Consider the following 22239-nt stretch of genomic DNA (forward strand, 5'->3'; position numbering starts at 1 on the left):
GACAGATTCCCTTTAAATCAACCCCATTTAATTCTTCAAAAATAAAGAAAATAAAAAAAATTTGGTATTGTCAGGGCTGCTCCATTCATGAGGTTAGATAAGCATCTTGTCTTAGGCCACACTTTGAGGAGCCTGATAAAGGGTGGCAAAATGTCTGATCTTTTCACTGACCAAAACGCTGCACACTGGCCACGTCTATGAGGACAGGCAGGAGCGAGCCGGAAGAGCTCAACTTTTGGTAGTGCTGTTATCTCCATCCTTGCGCTTCTCAGACAGCTCTGAACTTCTTAGTAATGCATGTCTGTGCCACCTGGCCTGCTATTGTTCTCACACCAGCCCTGACTGTTGCCTACCAGTGGTTCCTGCACTTAATGGACAGTGACATGAAATGCTGCTAAGAGCCACACAGGTAGGATTCTTGGCATAATCTTCACTACATGTAATAATCTCATAATTTATGTAATGGCTACTGTCAGGGGGAACTTATGAGATTATTATGTGTATGATTTGCATCCTTGCCGTCACATGCCAACCAGTCTCATTCGGCATGTTTCAAGTCTAATGAGAGCAGCTGATGAAACGCTAGTTGACATTTCCACTTCTGTGCCTTGTTCAGTGTGGTGGTCAGGTTTCAGACTTTCTCACCTCATCCATGTATCGGGGGAAGGCTGAACCTGACCACCACTGAACCAGGTGAGCATTTTCATTTATTTCTCACGTCATTAACTTATTTTCGTTAACTACGCTTAGATAGCGCTACATTTTTCTCCTTTCCCAAGGGAATCCCATTATCAACATTGGAGAGCACATACCATATGGATAATACTATACTGGGGGCATTGTGGAGAAATAATACTATTTTGGGGGAGATCGTGGTGGATCATATTGTATTGGTGATATTGTAGAGAAATCATACTTTATCGGGGATTTCATACTGTATTGGGAACAATATAGCAGTCTCATTCTATTGGGGTAAACTGGTGACCTCATACTGTATTGCAGGTATCTTGCTGTATTAGGGGTGACTTCAGAAGCATTAATGGAAGGCATTGTGGGGTACTGTACTGTATTTTGCCAAACCCAACTGAGCATCTCTGGAGAGACCTGAAAATGGCTGTCCACCAACATTCACCATCCAACCTGACAGAACTGGAGAGGATCTGCAAGGGAGAATGGCAGAGGATCCCCAAATCCAGGTGTGAAAAACATGTACTCGCTTAAAAGGGTGCTTCTACTCAATACTGAGCAAAGGGTCTGAATACTTATGACCATGTGATATTTCAGTTTTTCTTTTTTAATACATTTGCAAAAACTTCTACATTTCTGTTTTTTTTTCAGTCAAGATGGCGTGCAGGATGTACATCAATGAGAAAAAAATGAATTTTTTTAATTTACCAAATGGCTGCAATTAAACAAAGAGTGAAAAATTTAAAGAGGTCTCAATACTTTCTGTACCCACCGTAAGGCCGATATTAAATCAACAGAAGAGAGCAACACCAGACAGCTGCAGCTAAACATTACATATACATAAAATTCTTTATTTACATGGTTGATATATAGCTGTACTATATGGATACTAATTGCTTTTCAATAACAATCATTGGTAATTGAATATTTAAATTAATCATTTATTGCTCTAAATTGTTTTCCCTTTCTGTTATAGCTGTTCGACTTTACTTGGCTATAGCATGTATTTTTTCTTACACATATTGCCAATAAAATATTGAAACAAAAAAATGGCTACTTCTCTGTGTGTGTTCTTTGATGTCTATAAAGTGATGATTTGTCTGTAAAACATTTCCCACATTCTGAACATGAAAATGGCTTCTCCCCTGTGTGAATTCTCTGATGTGTAACAAGATGTGATTTCTCGTTAAAACATTTCCCACATTCGGAACATGAATATGGCTTCTCTCCTGTGTGAATTCTCTGATGTATAACAAGTTTTGATTTCTCTGTAAAAGATTTCCCACATTCTGTACATGAAAATGGTTTCTCCCCAGTGTGAGTTCTCTGATGTCTAACAAGATTACATTTCTCTGTAAAACATTTCCTACACTCTGAACATGAAAATGGCTTATCAACTGTATGACTTCTCCTCTGATGTGTAACCACATGTGATTTTTCGCTAAAACATTTTCCACAATCTGAACATGAAAAAGGCTTCTTCCCAGAGTGAATTCTCTGATGTTTTACAACATCTGGTTTCCGACTAAAATATTTTCCACATTCTGAGCACAGAAATGGCTTCTCCCCTGTGTGAATTCTGTAATGTGTGACAAGATGAGATTTATATGTAAAACATTTCCCACATTCTGAACATGAATATGGCTTCACCCCTGTGTGACTTTTCTGATGTCTAACAAGATTTGATTTTTGATTAAAACATTTCCCACATTCTAAACATGAAAATAACTTCTCCCCTATGTAAGCTATTTTGCATTCAACAGCCCTTCTTTGACTTTTATTTTGCATATGCGTCTTGGCTGAAGCAGAAGAAAGGTCCTGTTTTAAAGGATCAGAAGATGGATGTTTCCTGTGAGGGGCTTGAAACATATCTGGGATGACATACTCTTTATATGTATCTTGTGTGATCCCACGATCTTCTGGAGTAAAATCAGAAAATATCAGATATCCATCTGAGCTCATTGTACATTCATCTGCAAAGAAATAAACTTATTACTTTTCAATATCAGTACTTTGAAAGTACATTTTTCCCAGTCCACTGCATTGAATTAAATGAAAATGCGGGGCTCTAGACTTTCACAAAATGTTGGGGGAGCCCCCGCACCACCGAACACCCCCACCTCCCAGCCCAGGGCCTGCAGCATCACCCGACTGAATTTGTACATGCACGATCAACATCTCCGACTATCAGTCACCTGGAACCCCATACACATTAGACTGTCAACTGATCCTGTTGATATTGGCGTATTCTTCCAAAACTAGCAAAAATACCAATGAATGATGTTTCATGAAAATTCAGACAGTAGCTCAGAGCAGAGGCAGGAATGCACTTTAGAACACAATGTGACCAGCCTCGGTTCTGTTATTTTAACATTTTTAGAATGGAAAACAAAGTTTGTGATGCTTTGTTTGTTAGCACTCTAACGCCTGGCATGTATAAATACAATTTTGCCATTTTTATTCATGCTATTTTCCGTTCATTGTTAATATTGTGCTAAGGGTACGGTAAGGCTATGTGCCCACGTAGCGATTCTCATGGAGAATAAACCTGAGCAGAATCGCACACCCTGCTCCCGGGAAAACGCATGCGTTTTTTGACACGCTTTTGTAAGCGTTTGTCAGGCTGTGTGCCCACGTAGCGATTTTTAAGCGTTTTTGCCGCGATTTTTGGCGCAAAATCGCTGCGAAAACGTTTAAAAATCGTGTACAGAACGCCCCCCATGCATTCCTATGGCATTCCACACATGCTGTGCTAATGCTGCGCTTTTTTCTGCGGTGGAATCGCATCGCGGAAAAAATCGCAGCATGGTCATTCTTTTGTGCGGAATCGCAAAGAATTGCCGCGATCCCGCACCCATAGGAATGCATGAGAATCGCTTACTTCCCGCATGTGGCTATATCCACCATGCGGGAAGTTAAGCGTCTCATGTGCGGTTGGTACCCACGGTGTGGAGGAGAGGAGACTGTCCTCCAGGCCCTGGGTACCATACCCCTGTATAAAAAAGAATAAAAAATCGGGGTATATTTACCTTCCGGCGTCACGCGCTGCATAATCGCGGTAAAATCGCGGTGAAATCGAGCGGAAAAATCCGCACGATTTCTGGGAGGGAGTCCGGTTTTTAGTGTCCGGAATAAAACGCTACATGGGCACATAGCCTCAAGCGTTTTTGCATGCGTTTTCCTAAGCGTTTTTTCCCATATAATTGATGGTATGTGGTAAGCGTTTCCGCAGCGGTTAAAAACGCACCATTAGCACAACATGTGCGTTTTTATTGCAAATCCATTGGATGCTTTTCTTAAGTGTTTCTGCAGCAGAAACTCTTGTCTAAAAGCGCTGCAGAAACGCTTAAAAAACGCTACGTGGGCACACAGCCTTACAGTTGTTACAATTATAAAGACACAAAATATGTCCATATTTGTATTAATTGTTTTGCACCTTTATTTTTAATAAGAACACTATAGAGAAAAATCCTGCACACTTACATTTTAGCCATCATAATGTACTGGCATGGAGAGATATCTGTATATACAAGTATATTATTGTGTAAAGAAGAACGCTATTGAGGTTTTTAGGCTGAGAAAATTCTCCTGTAATAACAGAGTAGCCTGTGGCTGACTGGTAGTCTATATGCCCTCCATACCAGGGGTATGGTGTTCGAATTCCCTGAACGACAAGCTTCAAAAATATGTTTACAGACCACCACTGAGAACAATGTTTTGTGTTAGAGAGGTCTCAGAACATGGATGTTACTCTTATGCACTAGCTCAGAAGTGTGCTATGGCTGCAGAGAAGAAACCTTCTTATGAAACTGTGTAATAAACTTTTTTTTATGGAAGTGCAAAATTTTTAAGTTTAAAATCCACACAAAAACCTGTATGAACATATCTTAAAAATGCAACATATAATTCTACAGAAGAGAGACAGAGTACAGTCTGTGACTTCTCTTACTACTCACCTGTGCTGTTATCTGGAGGAATCTCCTCCTTACTCCGCTCATCGCCCCTCACATATGTCTCTGTAGTATTAATATGGGGCAGATCTTTACCCTGAAACAAATATTGCAAAAGTGACAGAGAGATGGAGAAGTGGTAAGAAATTATTTAGAAGAACAGTAAAGATCATAAATAAACATGACAACACAAAATGACAGCAGTAGTACTCAAATAGCTGCAGGTCTCCTGTATAAATCCAACGTGTTGGCTCCTATTTCTGATCAGCAGTCTCCATAACCAGAAAATAGTGAGGAGATCCAGACAACATCTAATGTCTACGATCAGCTTTATCCTGTCATCTCCACCAGATATAACACATACGTACACTGAATGGCCACCTTACTAGAGACACCCATAAAAGTAGAGCTTGTGCGAATTGATTCGCATGAGCCCGGCCATCAGCCAAGTCAGTAATCTATGGCCTCAAGACATGACCAGTGAGACCATGTCTTACTTGACGGCTCCTATTTGTTTTAAAAAAATTCGTTTATTAACCATAAAACAACGTATACACACAATCATAAAAGGACAGCAACCTTGCACATTAGATTCTTAATACAACTTTTGGTTTCATAAGGCCATGCGTTGCTGTGAGGACAATAAACCAAAACAAGAACATCTTGTCTTTATAACCACTTGGTGACATATCGCAAAATGATACTACACCTTAATTAAACTGCACAATTATGTATTATAAATAGCCATTCAATGCCACAGGATATCCCAAGGAATTTAAGGTATAATATTTATGGTGATACCGAACACCACGTACTAGAACGGTAAGATGAGAGGAGTTCCATCAATCCCAAATTTTGTCAAATTTTCCAAGGCAGCCCCAGTTCTGATACAATGTTCGCTCATATGGTATAACCAAATTTACCAATTCAATCCAGGCTCTGAGAGAAGAATGTACACCACCCATCCAACGCAGTGCCAACATCTTTCTAGCCAGAAAGAGTGTCTCCCGCAAGAAAATTCGAACATAGTGTCCCCACATCTCTCCATCCAACACCCCAATTAAACAGACCAGTGGGTTAAGGGGAACCGGGATTTGTACTAATGAAGTCAACAGCGATGTTACCTCATTCCAGTGGAAGAGGATAATAGGGCAACTCCACACCATATGAGCAAAGTCTGCCTCCGTCGAGTGACATCTCAAACATGCCAAAGACTGGAGTCGACCCATTTGAAGTGTCGTGACGGGGATAAATATGACTGGTGTATCATATATAGTTGAATCATTCTATTATTGATTGACGGAGATACCCCAATCGAAGACTCAAGAACCTCTTCTCAATCCTCCTCCTGAGCATCAGGGAGAAGACCCTCCCACCTTCTCTTGATTGCCACCACGGCAGAGCCGGTTCCCACAGACAGCATGTAAGTGTATATAGCGGAAATGAGACCCTGGGGCCCATGCGACTTAAGGATTCCTATAAAAGGGAAAGATGAGATAGTTAGGATCTTAATCGAGGAGCGTTGGTGTGACTGGAAAGCTGATCTAAGCTGAAGGTAGCGAAAAAAATTGGGAACTCGGGATGTTGTTTTTGGACTGAATTTGTTCGAAGGACTTAGGACACCATTTACATATAAGTCTTTGACCAAGGAGACACCATGTGAAATACAGAACTCAGCGGATGAGTGGTTCAACAGCACCGGGAAATAAGCATTGTTCCATAATGGCATTTCAGCTGCAATATCCCCAAAATGGATCACCTTTTTAATTTGTTTCCAAAGTCCAAACTGACATTGCTAATCGGAGTAAAGGTAATAATCATGGAGTCCCGGGTTTATTCATTTTTAAAAAGCCCAGCGGGCAGTCAATTCTTGCAGCATGGGCCAGATGACTTTCAAAGATAGGCAAGCGACTGTCAGGCATCCATCTACTCAAGGCCTTAATCTGCCCGGCAAGATAATATAAATAAAAATCTGGCAGCGCTGCCCCGCCCATCTGTTTAGGTCTTTGTAAAGTAGATAATTTAATCTTGGGTCTGGTTTTCCCCCATATAAAGGACGCAATTAGGGAGTTTAGCTTTGCAAAGAAGGACTTGGGAATCAACACTGCACTGTGTTAGAGGCAATAACTAAGCTTAGGGAGCAAAATCATCTTAATTAGATTTATACGACCAGCGACAGATAGCGTGAGTTTACTCCAAGATGCAAATTTAAGCTTAACTAGATCCAATAGTGGAAGAATATTAAGTTGTAGGTCAAGTTCACTAATTTTGGGGATATTAATTCCTAAGTATTTAAAATGTGACACTATAGGCAACGAAGACAGAGTACCAAGATGGGCTCCTGAGCTGTGAGAGAGGAGCAACAGGGTGGATTTCTCCCAGTTAATATATAGACCCGAGTATTTACTGAATTTATCAGTGGTATCAATTACATATGGCAGCGTCTCCTTTGTTTTATCCATGAATATCACCATGTCATCAACATAAAGGCCGATAGTATCAAGGCGATCTACTACATTTATGCCCTTGATATTCGAAGAGGACCTTACGCGTATTGCCAATGCCTCAATCGCGAGGGCAAAGAGGGCCGGGGTGAGGGGGCACCCCTGTCGCGTTCCCCTAGACAGAGAGAATGGTTCCGATATAGAGTTATTTATAATTATAAGAGCCTTAGGTTTTGCGTATATTATGCCAATCCATTTTTGAAATCTATTACCAAAACCATATTTCTGCAAACACGCAAGTAGGAAAGGCCATTCAGGGGAGTCAAAGGCCTTGGCAGCGTCCAACGACGCCAAAGCCCAAGTATTGTCTGATACCAAAGAGCTATACTGAACTGACTGGAGCTGCCTAATATTAATGCAAGTGCTTTTGCCAGGCATGAAACCAGTTTGGTCAGGGTGTATGAGATCCAACCGAGTTCAGTCTAGTGGCTAGAACATTAGTGAAAATTTTATAATCTACATTTACCAGAGATATGGGGCGGTGAAGGCTCCTATTTTGATTAGCTGGCCATGTGCAAAGTCATCGATGCATCATGAAGCACATGTGATGTCAGGAAAGACCTGGCTAAACAAAAGAAGAGTAGTGTATTCTGGCAGAAAGGAAGCAGTTCTCAGGGTTCCCATCCAGCTTGGCTGCTGAACTGGCACCAAATCTACTTATCTAATACTGAGTTGACTTTTAGAAAATCAACAATTTGGTATATCATACCTTCTACTGGGTTTTGAAATAGTTCTGCTCAAATGATGGTCTAAGAGAACAAGTTATTTGTAGCCAATGCAAAAAGCCTACATGACATGCTCTGGAAAATCCGTTCTTGCTTGTCCCAGAGATGTTTTATAGGATTAAGATTTGGGGACTATGAAGGCCAGAGAAGCAAGAAAAACACGCTTTCATGTTCCTGGAAGCAATCTATGACCATATGACCATTGTGACATGGTGCATTGTCTTTCCACCCAGGCTAAACATCTGCCAAGAAGGGATGATCTTGGCTGACCATAACGCTTACATAAGCCTTAGTTTCCAAACATCCATCCACACGGTTTAGGAGAGGATGAATAAAAGAAGGTACATTGTGGAGTTCAGAAATGCACAAGGACAAAGTATGAGTAAGCTCCTGAAGGAGAATGAGTAAATCTGTTTAGTATGGGGGAACTATTAAATGTGGTGTCATGGAATGAGAGGGACATGAGGGAAGCTACTAAACATGCAGCTAATTTTGAAGTATATTAGAAAGTTGTCTCCAGCTACAGTCAAGCTACAAGAGATGCATATGTGCAATCTTTGCATAGAGTATAGATGCAACATGGGTAGCATGTATTTCATACATTTTAATCTAGATAAGTCTCCTAGTTCACAGGAGCATTCCTGTAATATACCCTATGTCATTACTTCTATAAAGACAAGGAAGGGAGATATGTTGGTGCTTAACAATAGGAATGTGTTTTTGTCATACGGTATATTGTTCTCCAGCACACCACAGAAAAAAATATTAGAACATTTGTCTACTTTATCAGATGTACAATTCATTGTGCTTGGGGATTTCAATAATGTTAATAATGCAAACATGGGTAAAATTTGAGAAGAGGAGAGTGGAAGGGAAAACAAGATCACTATTTTTAGAGGATGTGTGGAGTGTTAAACACCCAAGAGTTAAGCAGTTTACCTGTACTTCATCTACATATAATACTCTCTCAAGAATAGACCTTGTTTTTAGGAAACGGGAAGCACTGCCATATATAGATATAGAACACCTGCCGAGAGGTCTTTCAGACCATCCTCTAACACTAGTGAAAATGAAATGGGAGAGACTTAAGGCCCCTTACTGTTGGTCAAACCCACCCACAGATATTTTGGGATTTGGCAGCTTCAGCCAACTCACGATTGTGGGAGATGTCAAGATCGTATGTCAAATTTCATGCTGCTGATATAATTGCTCCCCATAGATAAGCTTGCAGATGCAGATAACAATCGGATGTTTATGACACAACATTATTATAAGGAAGGAGGAATGACCTGAGAGGCCATTAGCTGGAATGGAACAGACTCAAAAGAAAGTAGTATACACTAATATATCCCAAAATATAAGTATGTACTGTTATGCACATATAGTTAACCAACACACAGAAAGGGAAACGCGAACTCTCTCCTACTGCACCTGTGCCCCTGGTTCCTGTACAGACTAGTAGTTCAGATGCACAGTCCCTACTGGCTCCAGCACATACTGGAATATCCCTAATTGCGGAACTAGGAGTTGACAACTCAGACCTTGTTTCCTGATCGACTGCTGAGTTGCAGTATGTCCTGAGCTGCTAGGGGAGAAGTTGCTAAGCACAACAACCACAAAATACGTGCACAGATGGAATAAGGAGAAATAATAAATGCAAAGAAGAAAGACCTCCCACAACCCTAACCAAATAAACTGGAGATAGATGCTGATAACACGAAAGAGTTCAGTTCACGATCAGACTGTCCAACAGGTAATACTTAGCAGCGGGGCTGATACATCCAAGAAGAATCCACCAGGAATGAATATACTAGCAAACAATAGCTGGAAAAGGAGAGCATATACAACACCCGGAATGGGATTGGATAGTGACAGTGAGCAATAGAACATTGGTGATAACCGCACACCATAAGAAAAAAAGCAAATGTGAAGGTAAATAGAAATTCAGCACTTGGACAGGAACTGACTAAGCTGTAGCTGAACAGCAAGTGAATCAGACCATGGAACCAAAGATCACCGGATCAAAACCCAATGCATACCATATACCCAAATATGTTGAAGAATTAACAGGTACAGCTGTAGAACAATTGGCAATTGTAAAAATGTAAGTTTGAAAAATAGTGGAAGAAATGGTTACGAAGCACTGGAAAAGTTTCAGAGATTCTCACAAGACTAAGAAGACTGGAAATAAGAAAGACATAAATGAATCAAAATGCAAAATTAAACATGTGAGGAATCACGCGTGTGGCATGAAAGCAAGGACTTTGAATGGCTGAATGCCACCATGAGTCCTAGGTAGAGATGAGCAGATCTGTGGATGGTCGAGTTCCAGAACTCTACCCGAACTTGAACTCAAACTCTCTTAGGCCATTTATGTGTGGGGGCTGTTCATTCATGGAGGGGGTTCACTCACAATTTTGAATAAGTCACTGCAATGAATAAAGAATGGGATCTAAACAACCACAAGACCAACTTCTCCCAAACATCCAGGAGCAATTGCTGATGGATAATGCTTTTTCTAACATGATGGAGAGCATGTCATAAGGTAAAAGGGATAACTAAGTGGCCTTCTCAACAAAACATTGAAATTTTGTGTACAAAACCAGGAAACCCCCCCCCCCCACCCAGATCTCTATCCCATTAAGAAGCTGTGGCAAGTCCTCAAAAAGGAAGGACAAAGATACAGAATTTGTGATACACTCCAAACACTAAGTAGGTAAGAATGGGAGGTCATCAGTCAGGATTTGGCCAAGAAGCTGATATCGAGATCCCAGGGCGAAGGGTCAGAAGTCTTGAAAAATAAGGGACAACACTGCAAATATTGAGTTTTTAAATAAACTTGATGTATTTCAATAAAAGTTTTAAAACATATGAAATGTTGATAACTGTACTTCAGTAACCATAGAAAAATCAAGCTAAAAGATCTAAAAATCACAGCAAAATGGGAAAAACAAAATTTTTCATGCTCAAAACTTTTGGCTGTAGATCTAAATTTATTGTAAAAAATCCTCCAACCCCAGGTATCAGAGGACCCATGATGTGTCCAGGAAGATATTAGCAGCACAATTTTCCATCTCCACCAGCCTAAAATGTTAACACCTGACAGGACAGAAATGTGGATTCATGCTGTTTGCAACAAATTCTCACCCTTCCATCAGCATGGTGCAACCAAAATCTGGATTCATCTGGCCAAGAATTGATTTCCACTGTTCAGCGATATTTTTGCTCTTTTTTTTATCAAACAAAGTTTTTCCTTTCTGTTCCCTTAGACAGCAAGGGTACTGGTAACACTGTTCTACATATTTTCAAAAGTTGTGAGGTTCAGTTATGAAATGAGCCGTTTCTTAATGATTTTAACCTCCTGAATTCAAATCTGATAATGAAAATTGTTAGTTGGCTCTTGTTTCTATTATATCAAAGAGTTTTCCTTTTACTGTTACATATAATTAACGCAAAAAAGTTCCAGTATTTTCAAACACTATCATTTTTGCAAATATAAAGATGCATAATATTTTGTTATGCCAATTTTTTTATATTTACTTAGAGGAAACTTAGCAACAATTGAAATAACTAAACCATGTCTAAACACTATTGTGAATTATCAACAGTTACAGAAACTGCACTACAAAATTTGACAACTCTTTTTTGCTCATCTCTTCTACTCCTGCATCAGATCATTTCTTAAGATTGTCCAAGAGTAATCTGCAAAAATTGATGTATTCCATTTTCCTTAATATCTTTCCTCCATTGCCGCAATATCTTGATGGAATTTCTCACTGTGCTCGTCTCTCACTGCTCCACAATTTGGTGGAAAAAAGTCTAGATGCAAATGTAAGAAATGAATCTTTACGAACATGTTACTGAAAAGATCCTTATATGTTTTGAGATTTTCCACCAACACTTCATAGTTATCTGCTCTTGAGTTTCCTAAAAAAAAAAATAACTAGGACTAATGCGAATGCTACCCATGCAGCCTTTTCCTTGCCGTCCAAAAAACGGAGAAACTTTTCATCTTGAAGTAGCTTACAAATCTGAAGTCCAATAAAGACTCCTTCCTTTATCTTTGCTTTACTCAACCTTGGAAATGTATCAATAAGATACTTGAATGATTTTGCATTTTTATCCATCGTTTTTAAGAAAGTTCTTTATTAGGTCCATCTTGATATGCAATAGTAGTAACAAAATCTTCTGTGGATCAACAGGTGCTGGATGCAGGACATTTTTACTCCCTGGCTGAAGTGAATGTCTGAGAGACCAGTCTCTTTTATTGTAGTGATATTCTCTTGCATGACTATACCACTCACATAGAAAGCAGCAGTACTTTGGGTGCCCACCCTGGAGACCAAAGTAAGAGGGCAACCACCTTTAAGTCACAACAGAGCGGCCACAAATGTTGGTCATAGTTCAGGCACCTAAACTGCTGTTTCATGTTGTCATAGGTTTCTTTCATGTGGACTGTATACAACTGGAATGGAAAGTAGTGCATTGCCATAATGCAGCAAGACGGCTTTTAGGGTTCTTTTAACAAATCCATTCCTCTGGATTAAGACTTATTTTCAGAGCTTCCATTAAACTGTTGATGTTGTTGCATACCACAAAATCGCCTTCCGTGAAGAAGTATTGGACAAGATGTTACGGATCTGCAACTCAGGACTAGGACTGAAGGGGGAGAAGCTGACCCTGTACTAGGACTAGGCTGAAGCCCTGCGATGGAGTGGGCGACCTATTCCTAGTAAATAGACCCACTGACGTTTCCTAGGCTAAACTCAAAATAAAGACCTAAAGGTAGGGGGAAGGGTATCCCTGAAAGGAACTGGGGACTGGGAACAAAAAGCAGGTAACCTCCTAGTAGGAAAATAGAGGGAGCTGCAGAAACAAAAGGAAAACCAAAAAACAAAGCAGGCCGAACTAGAGATCCCAGAACTGCTCGACATCAAACACAGAACGCTATCAAAGCACCTAGCCAGAACTCTAGCGGATTAACACTATTGTCTAGCAAGGACTGGGAGGCAGTCCCTGTCTTGAACTGACTGGATCTTCCAGAAAGATCTTTTTACCTCACGTTTAACTGTCTTGTCATTTTCCTCACAGCTCTCAGCTGTTCCCGTTTCCATGACAACCCCCTCAGCTAACTTCTAGCTGACTCACCAATCCCCTCTGCTGGCCAGAATTTATAAGGCAGCTCCCTTTTCTGACCTGCAGCAGGAATTGTCATTTAATCTATGTTACCTGGCATGGGGGTCCCATTCCTGCCTCGAAGCATGACTTCACCTCATATAGGGAGGCAATGTCATTGTGACATCTGAACTCTGGGGTGTCACATTTGCATCCCGAACAATTTTCCTGGCAGTTGTGGACGAAATTTTTGTTGGTGTACCTGACCGTGGTTTTGTTTTTAAAGAGCATTATCAATTACTTTGATATCTTCTTGTATCCCTTTCCTGTTTTACACAGTTCAACTACGTTTTTCCTTACATCCATTGACATTTATTTTGCTTTCCCCATGACTCACAATCCAGAAACGTCAGTGGCTGAATGAAAGATGCAAAAGTCTGTCTGGATTCCAGAAACTCACTTAGCTTTTATGCACACACACTGATTACAAGCAAACAGGTCACAGGTGAGGATGTTACCTTTAGTAGCCATTCAAACCCATTTGTGTCAACTTCTCTGCATGTTATCAGGCCAAAATCACCAGGGTATGTGAACTTTTGATCAAGGTCATTTGGATATTTTGAGTTGTCATTATGATTTAAAAAGAGTAAACACAGTAGTTTGGCAATAAATGGCTTCACCCAACCACTAACCATGAGTGGAGAAAAAGTTTTGGTGTTATCATTCATATTCTCTGAAAAAAGGCCAAGAAAGCAAAAATTCTGCCGGGGCATGTAAACTTTTGAGCACAACTGTACCTTACACAGAGAGCATTTTTAAAAGTGAGTGATGCAACTGCAATTACGATTATGTCATCGTAGCTGAGTTGGTGTTTTTTGGTTTGTCACCCTAAGATGATATAATACTCAAGACTAAATAGATAATGTAATACACTAGTTACTAACAATGCAATAATGATGATGAAGTCATAAAGAAGCAATTTTTCTATAAGCCTGCATGAAAGGTGTCCTTGCAATCTCCTCTAGATCTTGAATATTAGCGTCAGTCAGCCAATTATATTCATTTTCAGCATGACAAAATTAGTTGAGTTCAACTGTTTTCATCTCTGAACCAATTTGGCTGTAGAACAGTGTTATCTACAGCCCATCCCACCCAGGCTAAAGGCCCCTTTACATTTAGCGATGCACCAGCGATCCCGACAATGATATGACCCGGTCAGGATCGCTGGTGCATCGCTAAATGGTCGCTAGTGAGCTGCCACACAGGCAGATCTCACAGCGATGCAGCAGCGATACAGCGGTCGTTACTTACCTGTCAGACGAGGCGATCCTGACGTCCTCCCGTCCGCGTCCAAGCGTCGCTCGTCGGCGCCAGCAGGAAGCCCAGCAGGAAGCGCCCGACGAGAAATGGAGCTGCGCGATCAGCGACAGACAGCGGGGGAGCCGGTCGTAGGTAAGTATCACACATAGCGATACCGCTAGCGGTATCGCTGCTGCGTCACCAAATCGGTGATGCTTTAGCGATATTGCTAGCGATATCTCTATGTGTAAAACCCCCTTAAGGAACAACAAATTAAGTCACATTAATTAGACACCAGCATTGTATTCACCTGACATGTACATGACTGTACATTATCTGATCATGGGAATGATTCATGCTTGATTTGTTTATGATCAAAGGATCCCCTTACAATGGATGTTTTTCTTCCTTCACAACACTGTCTGTATACTCTTGACACTATTGCATGTTAAAACCCCTTGAGGTTAGCAGTTTTTGAAATACTGGTCCTGGCTAATATGGCACCGATGACCACGTTTGAAGAGGCTCAGATCACTAAAGCTTTTCATTCTAATGTGGATTCACACTAAAAACAAGTCACTTTATATTCTCCTGCACTCCAGGGTCGTGGATCTAGTTTCCACACAAAATTGTTTCAATTGAGAGAGGATGTCTCTAATAGATTGTCCTTTCAGTGTATAATTCTGGTGGATAAGATAATATTTAACAAAAAACAGTCACAGCCATCTACACATCATAAGGGAGGTTTCATGACACCTTCTCTCCATCTACCTGATGATCCTGATGAACATTGGGATCTTCTTGTTTACAGTCCTGTGGAAGAAGAGGACGGGGACATCTCTCTGGTGTTGTCCTCTCACTGGATAGAACTGGAAGAAACACATACAGGACTGAATTCATTCTTTACATGCAGATAATTATAGGCCGTGTGAATTTAGTCCTGTCTATTACCTGGTGATGTGAGGGGCTGGGGAACCTCCATCATGACGTCCTTGTACTGATCTTTGTGTCCTTGTAAATACTCCCACTCCTCCATGGAGAAATAGACGGTGACATCATGATACCTTATAGGAACCTGCCACATACAATGATACTGTCATCCCCCCGATCCCTTCATAGTGTTACTGTATAATGTCCCAGCATTCCCAGCCGTGTCACCTCTCCAGTCAGCAGCTCAGTCATCTTGTAGGTGAGTTCTAGGATCTTCTCGTCATTCATGTCCTCATGTATCAGGGGGTGAGGTGGAGGCTCAGTGATTGGGCTCAGGGGTCTTCCCAATCCCTCAGACACAGAGTCCTGACAGCGCTCATTAGAGGTCTTCTTCACTACTGCACAATCCTGGTTATGGAGAGACACATTAATAAATCTCACTACAGACATTTAGAGTCCTCACTTCTCCAGTTCTGTCCATTTGTTATTCCCATAAATAAGAAAGATGTAATGTGAAGTCATCAGAATCTCTCACCTCGCCAGTAAGCTGGAAGAGGATCTCTAGGATGAGGTGTAATATCCTCTCTGCCATCTTGTCCCTGTCCCTATCCATCCTTGTAGGGACACTCTGGAAAATTCTCTTATATAGAAGATATCCACTGAGAGGATCCGATATTGTAGGGACCTGAATGGGAAGAAGATGACGATGTAACATCCTAAAGATCCCATGTCAAAAATCTCCAGTAATAAACCAGTGAGCCAAGTCAACTGGCCAATAACCCAGTCTAAGAACACATTTATCATTGAAGTTTCTTGCCGTAAAGAACAGATTTCAGACCTGATTCACACACATTATCACAGTTGGGACTTTGACGTCTATATCAATGATTATTACAAAAAGTAAATAACTTCCAGTGTCTGAAATTACCACTATCCAAAATGTACAGAATGAGAATCTTATACCATAAAGACCGGCCCTCATAAATGTACATCCTGTAATGCAGCAACATAATAACCTCATGTAGCTTGTAACAACCCTGCTGGCATTGCTGCATGGCCTCCCATTCCCCACTCACCAACTTTCTCACTGCTCCAGGCCATGCTGTGATTTCTGTCTGCTGCTAGCTCCAATGCTCTGTCTCATGTCTGCTCTCTGCATGTTTTCTGGCTGTGTATATAGGGGGGCGGCGCCTGAACTCTCTGGTTCTTATGGAGTCAGGGTGCACCTGTCTAATGTCTCCCTGACCAATTAACAAGAGCCCTCTAGTATTTAGGGCTGGCTGCTCCACCCACTGAACCTGGCCTGTGCAATGTGTTAACTCAGTATCTTGCTACTGAGCCTGCCAGGTCCTTTTCTGTGTATCTCCTTCTCTGGAGGTCTTTCTTCTCGCCTTGCTTGGTTCTCTCTGTCTGCCCTCCTTCCAGGAGGCAAAACATCCTGGTCTCTGTCCTAGCTTTGTCTTGAACCTGACCTGCCGCCCTCCAGGAGGCAGTATTTCCTGGTCCCTGTGCCATAGCTCCTAGCCTTGCTTAGTATCTGTGTTTACTCTCGCCCCTGTGTCCTTGGTCCTGTTCCTTGTCTCGCACTACTATCTTGTCTGAACTCTGCCCTACCTCTGTCTGCCAGTCTCCCTGTCTTTGGTTTCTTTCCCTGCTGTGTCTTTCCTTGTGTCCTCCCTGTCTGCTTGTGTTCCGCACCCTTGCGGCGCTCTGCCTGTACTCCGCACCCTTGCGGCGCTCTGCCTGTACTCCGCACCCTTGCGGCGCTCTGCCTGTACTCCGCACCCTTGCGGCGCTCTGCCTGTACTCCGCACCCTTGCGGCGCTCTGCCTGTACTCCGCACCCTTGCGGCGCTCTGCCTGTACTCCGCACCCTTGCGGCGCTCTGCCTGTACTCCGCACCCTTGCGGCGCTCTGCCTGTACTCCGCACCGTTGCGGCGCTCTGCCTGTACTCCGCACCCTTGCGGCTCAGCCCGAGCTCCGCTCTCCGGCAACTCTTTCTGCTCTGTATTCATTTGTGCTCCGTACTCTTGCGGTTCTGGTGCTGCAGAACCTCTTGCTGTTCTCCAGCTCTTCCCCGCAGTCTTGCGGTTCCCCTCCTGTGTGAACAGGTCCAAACCTGTTCCTGCATTCCCCACTCCTTCCTGCCTGTATCCATACCTGCACCTCCTGTGTGAACAGGTCCAAACCTGTTTCGTCATACTCCACTCCCTCCTGTCTGTTCCAGTACCAGCACCTGCTGTGTAAACAGGTCTCTACCTGTTCTCTCCTACACCACACCTGCCTTCCCTGTGGTCAGCCATACCTGCTTGCCCTGTGTCTCAGCCGTACCTGCCTTCCCTGTGTTTCAGCCGCTCAGCCGTGCCAGCCTGCCCTGTGTCTCAGCCATTCCAGCCTGCCCTGTGTCTCAGTCGTGCCAGCCTGCCCTGTGTCTCAAGCCATGCCAGCCTGCTCTGTGTCTCAAGCCGTGCCAGCCTGCCCTGTCTCAAGCCGTGCCTGCCTGCCCTGTGTCTCAAGCCGTTCCTGCCTGCCCTGTGTCTCAAGCCGTTCCTGCCTGCCCTGTGTCTCAAGCCGTTCCTGCCTGCCCTGTGTCTCAAGCCGTGCCAGCCTGCTCTGTGTCTCGTCCATGCCAGCCTGCCCTGTGTCTCCAAGCCGTGCCTGCCAGTCCGCAATCCCGCGGCTCTGCCTACTCTGCACTCCTGCTTTGTCATATTCCACTCTCTCCTATCAGTACCCGTACCTGCACCTCCTGTTTGAACAGGACCCTACCTGTTCCTCCCTATTCCATTCCTTCTGGCCAGTACCCGCTCCTGTTGTGTGAACGGGTCCCTACCTGTCCCTTCGTACACCACACCTGCCTACCCTGTGTCTCAAGCCGTGCCTGCCTGCCAGTGTCTCAAGCCATACCTGCTTGCCCGTGTCTCCGATGTGCCACCGTCTCACCAAGTGGGATCAGCAGCCACAGCCAGACACCACCCTGGAGTGGCACCTGGCAGCTGCCTGCCACACAAGCCTGACCTCACCATCAGAGGCTCCAGCGAAAGCCAAGGCAGCTGTTTTCCTCACGCCCCTTCTAGGGTAGTCTGGTTTGTGGCACAGTGGGGCCACAACCCCCTGGCTCACACCCATCAGTCAAGGCGTGAGCGTGACATAGCCTAAGTAAGGGGTTGTCCTCTTTCAGAAATGTGTGCCCCAATCTCAGTAGGATATTTAAAATAAATACTCATCAGGTATTCACAATCCCTGAGTCCAACATTGGTTCTCTACTGCAGCTCCAACCTCGGTGATTTCACTACATCAGTGAGGTCACCTCAGCCACGAGTCAACACTCTAGCCAATCACTGAGTCAAGCAGTGTGAGCTGTCAACCATGGCAAAGCGGATGAGCTCCATGACTGCTGGACCCAGGAGGGTGCTCGCCTGATGAGCTTATTAGCTATAATATAATGCTAGGAGTATCACTCTGTCCGAAGCCTTTATAGACTGCGACGTGCCTGCGCAGTCTGGATTCCACAGAGTTACACATCCGGGGATGAGGATTGTGGCCCAGGAGATCGCGGTATGCGTAAGCACTGGATGCATACCATGATCTCCGGCACAACTTACTTATCCGGTATTGCCACGGGGTCTCTTTGGTACGGAGGCTGGGACATGAATCCTCTGTCGGAAATGGCGCATGCTTATAGCGCACTTCAGGCGCCATTTTGTTGGTGTGTGGAAATTATTGAAATAATGCCGTGATGTCAGGAGCGGCCGGGGACGCAGGATGAGAGCACCACATGACAGGATGGGGACGCAGGATGGGAGCAGCACATGACAGAATGGGGGCGCAGGATGGGAGCAGCACATGACAGAATGGGGGCGCAGGATGGGAGCAGCACATGACAGAATGGGGGCGCAGGATGGGAGCAGCACATGACAGGATGGGGACGCAGGATGAGAGCACAACATGACAGGATGGGGGTGCAGAATTGGAGTAGCACATACCAGGATGGGGGGCAGCACGCACCATAATGGGGGTGCAGAATGGGAGCAGCACATGACAGCATGGGGGTGCAGGATGGGAGCACCACATGACAGGATTGGGGCACAGGATGGGAGCACATGACAGGATTGGGGCGCAGGATGGGAGCACATGACAGGAAGAGAGTAGCACATGACAAGATGGAGGCGCACAAAACAGGATGAGGGCGCTGGATGGGGGCTGCACATGACAGCTTGGGGGCGCAAGATGGTAGCAGCACATGATAAGATTAGGGCGCAGGATGAAGCAGCACATACCAGGACGGAGACCATATACCAATATAAATGCTCGCCACCTGGGCATAGAAAGGGTTCTATAGCTAGTTTAAAATATCCTACAGAGTTTGAGGCACACGTTACTGAAAGAGCACAATCACTCACTTGCGGGAGATGCGCGCGATTTTCGTGCGACTCTCTCGCATGGAAACCTGGCACAGCTGCAGCCGCACGCTCCGATCCCAGTGCCGGTGGCAGTGCCAGGTTTTCATGCGAGAGAGTCGTGCGCATCTCTCGCAAGTGAGTATGAGCCCTAAGGCTACGTTCACACGTAGCGGAACTCCCGCGGAAGTTACCGCGAGAATTCCGGAATTCCAAAAACTAGCGATTTTCAAGCGTAATTAGCGTGGAGAGAGGCGGGAAGGCTGCGCGGGACGCCGGAAGATGAGAATAACAATATATTTATTTTAATTCTATTTTTTACAGGGATATGGTACCCAAAGCCCGGTGACAGTCTCCTCTCCTCCGGACCGCATTAGCACAGCATTGCGGAATCCCATAGGATTGCATGGGATGCTTATTTTTCGCGCGTTTAACACCGCCGCAAAAAACCGCAATATGTGAACTAAGCCTAAGGGTCCCGACGCCCAGTAATGGGGAATCTCCAGCACCTACCTCCACCTGAGAGCCGCACTCCACATATTATATGGCTGCTCTGTGCGCACAGGACCTGGGATGAGGTCACAGGAGGGGAGGAGTCAGGGGTCACATGATCAGGGGCCTCAGTGTATGCAGGACTCTGCTGTGCCGGTTGTCATGGTGCTGGATGAGGGGAAGTTTCTGTGTGGGGTCAGGAGGGGTTTACAGGGGGGATGTAGCAGAGCCGTGTGTGTACGAGGTGTACGGAGCGGAGCCGTGTGTGTACGAGGTGTACGGAGCGGAGCCGTGTGTGTACGAGGTGTACGGAGCAGAGCCGTGTGTACGAGGTGTACGGAGCAGAGCCGCGTGTGTACGAGGTGTACGAGGTGTACGGAGCAGAGCCGCGTGTGTACGAGGTGTACGGAGCGGAGCCGTGTGTACGAGGTGTATGGAGCGGAGCCGCGTGTGTACGAGGTGTACGGAGCGGAGCCGTGTGTGTATGAGGTGTACGGAGCAGAGCCGCGTGTGTACGAGGTGTACGGAGCAGAGCCGTGTGTGTACGAGGTGTACGGAGTGGATCCGGGTGTGTACGAGGTGTGCAGAGCCTTGTGTGTACGAGGTGTACGAGGTGTACGGAGCGGAGCCGTGTGTGTACGAGGTGTACGGAGCGGAGCCGTGTGTACGAGGTGTACGGAGCGGAGCCATGTGTGTACGAGGCGTACGGAGCGGAGCCGTGTGTGTATGAGGTGTACGGAGCAGAGCCGCGTGTGTACGAGGTGTACGGACATGAGCCGTGTGTGTACGAGGTGTACGGAGTGGATCCGGGTGTGTACGAGGTGTGCAGAGCCTTGTGTGTACGAGGTGTACGGAGCGGAGCCGTGTGTACGAGGTGTACGGAGCGGAGCCGTGTGTGTACGAGGTGTACGGAGCAGAGCCGTGTGTGTATGAGGTGTACGGAGCAGAGCCTTGTGTGTACGAGGTGTACGGAGCGGAGCCGTGTGTACGAGGTGTACGGAGCGGAGCCGTGTGTGTACGAGGTGTACGGAGCGGAGCCGTGTGTGTATGAGGTGTACGGAGCGGAGCCGCATGTGTACGAGGTGTACGGAGCGGAGCCGCGTGTGTACGAGGTGTACGGAGCGGAGCCGCATGTGTACGAGGTGTACGGAGCGGAGCCGCATGTGTACGAGGTGTACGGAGCGGAGCCGCGTGTGTACGAGGTGTACGGAGCGGAGCCGTGTGTGTACGAGGTGTACGGAGCGGAGCCGTGTGTGTACGAGGTGTACGGAGCGGAGCCGCGTGTGTACGAGGTGTACGGAGCGGAGCCGCGTGTGTACGAGGTGTACGGAGCCGCATGTGTACGAGGTGTACGGAGCGGAGCCGCGTGTGTACGAGGTGTACGGAGCGGAGCCGTGTGTGTACGAGGTGTACGGAGCGGAGCCGTGTGTGTATGAGGTGTACGGAGCGGAGCCGTGTGTATACGAGGTGTACGGAGCGGAGCCGTGTGTATACGAGGTGTACGGACATGAGCCGTGTGTGTACGAGGTGTACGGAGCGGAGCCGTGTGTGTATGAGGTGTACGGAGCAGAGCCGCGTGTGTACGAGGTGTACGGACATGAGCCGTGTGTGTACGAGGTGTACGGAGCGGAGCCGTGTACGATGTGTACGGAGCGGAGCCGCATGTGTACGTGGTGTACGGAGCAGAGCCGCGTGTGTACGAGGTGTACGGAGCGGAGTCGTGTGTGTACGAGGTGTACGGAGCAGAGCTGCGTGTGTACGTGGTGTACGGAGCAGAGCCGCGTGTGTACGAGGTGTACGGAGCAGAGCCGCGTGTGTACGAGGTGTACGGAGCAGAGCTGCGTGTGTACGAGGTGTACAGAGCAGAGGCGCGTGAGTATGAGGTATACAGAGCAGAGCCGTGTGTCTACGAGGAAGAACAGCGGAGCCGTGTGTATACGAGGTGTACGGACATGAGCCTTGTGTGTACGAGGTGTACGGAGCGGAGCCGTGTGTGTATGAGGTGTACGGAGCGGAGCCGTGTGTATACGAGGTGTACGGACATGAGCCGTGTGTGTACGAGGTGTACGGAGTGGATCCGGGTGTGTACGAGGTGTGCAGAGCCTTGTGTGTACGAGGTGTACGGAGCGGAGCCGTG

General features: G+C 45.2%; 1 protein-coding gene across 1 annotated transcript; it reads right to left on the reverse strand.

Annotated features, from left to right (window-relative positions):
• Positions 1-1511: 1511 nt before the first annotated feature.
• LOC141050988 (oocyte zinc finger protein XlCOF8.4-like) lies at positions 1512-20261 on the reverse strand. Its single transcript, XM_073547758.1, has 7 exons — positions 20124-20261; positions 15746-15895; positions 15439-15618; positions 15232-15355; positions 15052-15149; positions 4644-4734; positions 1512-2660 (listed from the first exon to the last, which is right to left on the reverse strand). Exons 2-7 carry the CDS (start codon positions 15821-15823, stop codon positions 1741-1743), a joined length of 1491 nt encoding a protein of 496 aa, XP_073403859.1. The 5' UTR covers positions 15824-15895; positions 20124-20261; the 3' UTR covers positions 1512-1740.
• Positions 20262-22239: the final 1978 nt, after the last annotated feature.

Source organism: Dendrobates tinctorius, unplaced genomic scaffold (assembly GCF_039654945.1).
Source record: "Dendrobates tinctorius isolate UK_male_01 unplaced genomic scaffold, ASM3965494v1 ptg000155l, whole genome shotgun sequence".
Taxonomy (NCBI): Eukaryota; Metazoa; Chordata; class Amphibia; order Anura; family Dendrobatidae; genus Dendrobates; species Dendrobates tinctorius.

Excerpts from the sequence above, each read along its gene's own strand:
- LOC141050988 (XM_073547758.1), bottom strand. The coding sequence starts at position 15,823 with ATGGATAGGGACAGGGACAAGATGGCAGAGAGGATATTACACCTCATC. Across the intron at positions 15,356-15,438 it reads CTGAGCTGCTGACTGGAGAG|GTTCCTATAAGGTATCATGA; the intron begins GTGACACGGCTG and ends TGTATGTGGCAG. Across the intron at positions 2,661-4,643 it reads TCCTCCAGATAACAGCACAG|ATGAATGTACAATGAGCTCA; the intron begins GTGAGTAGTAAG and ends ATTTCTTTGCAG.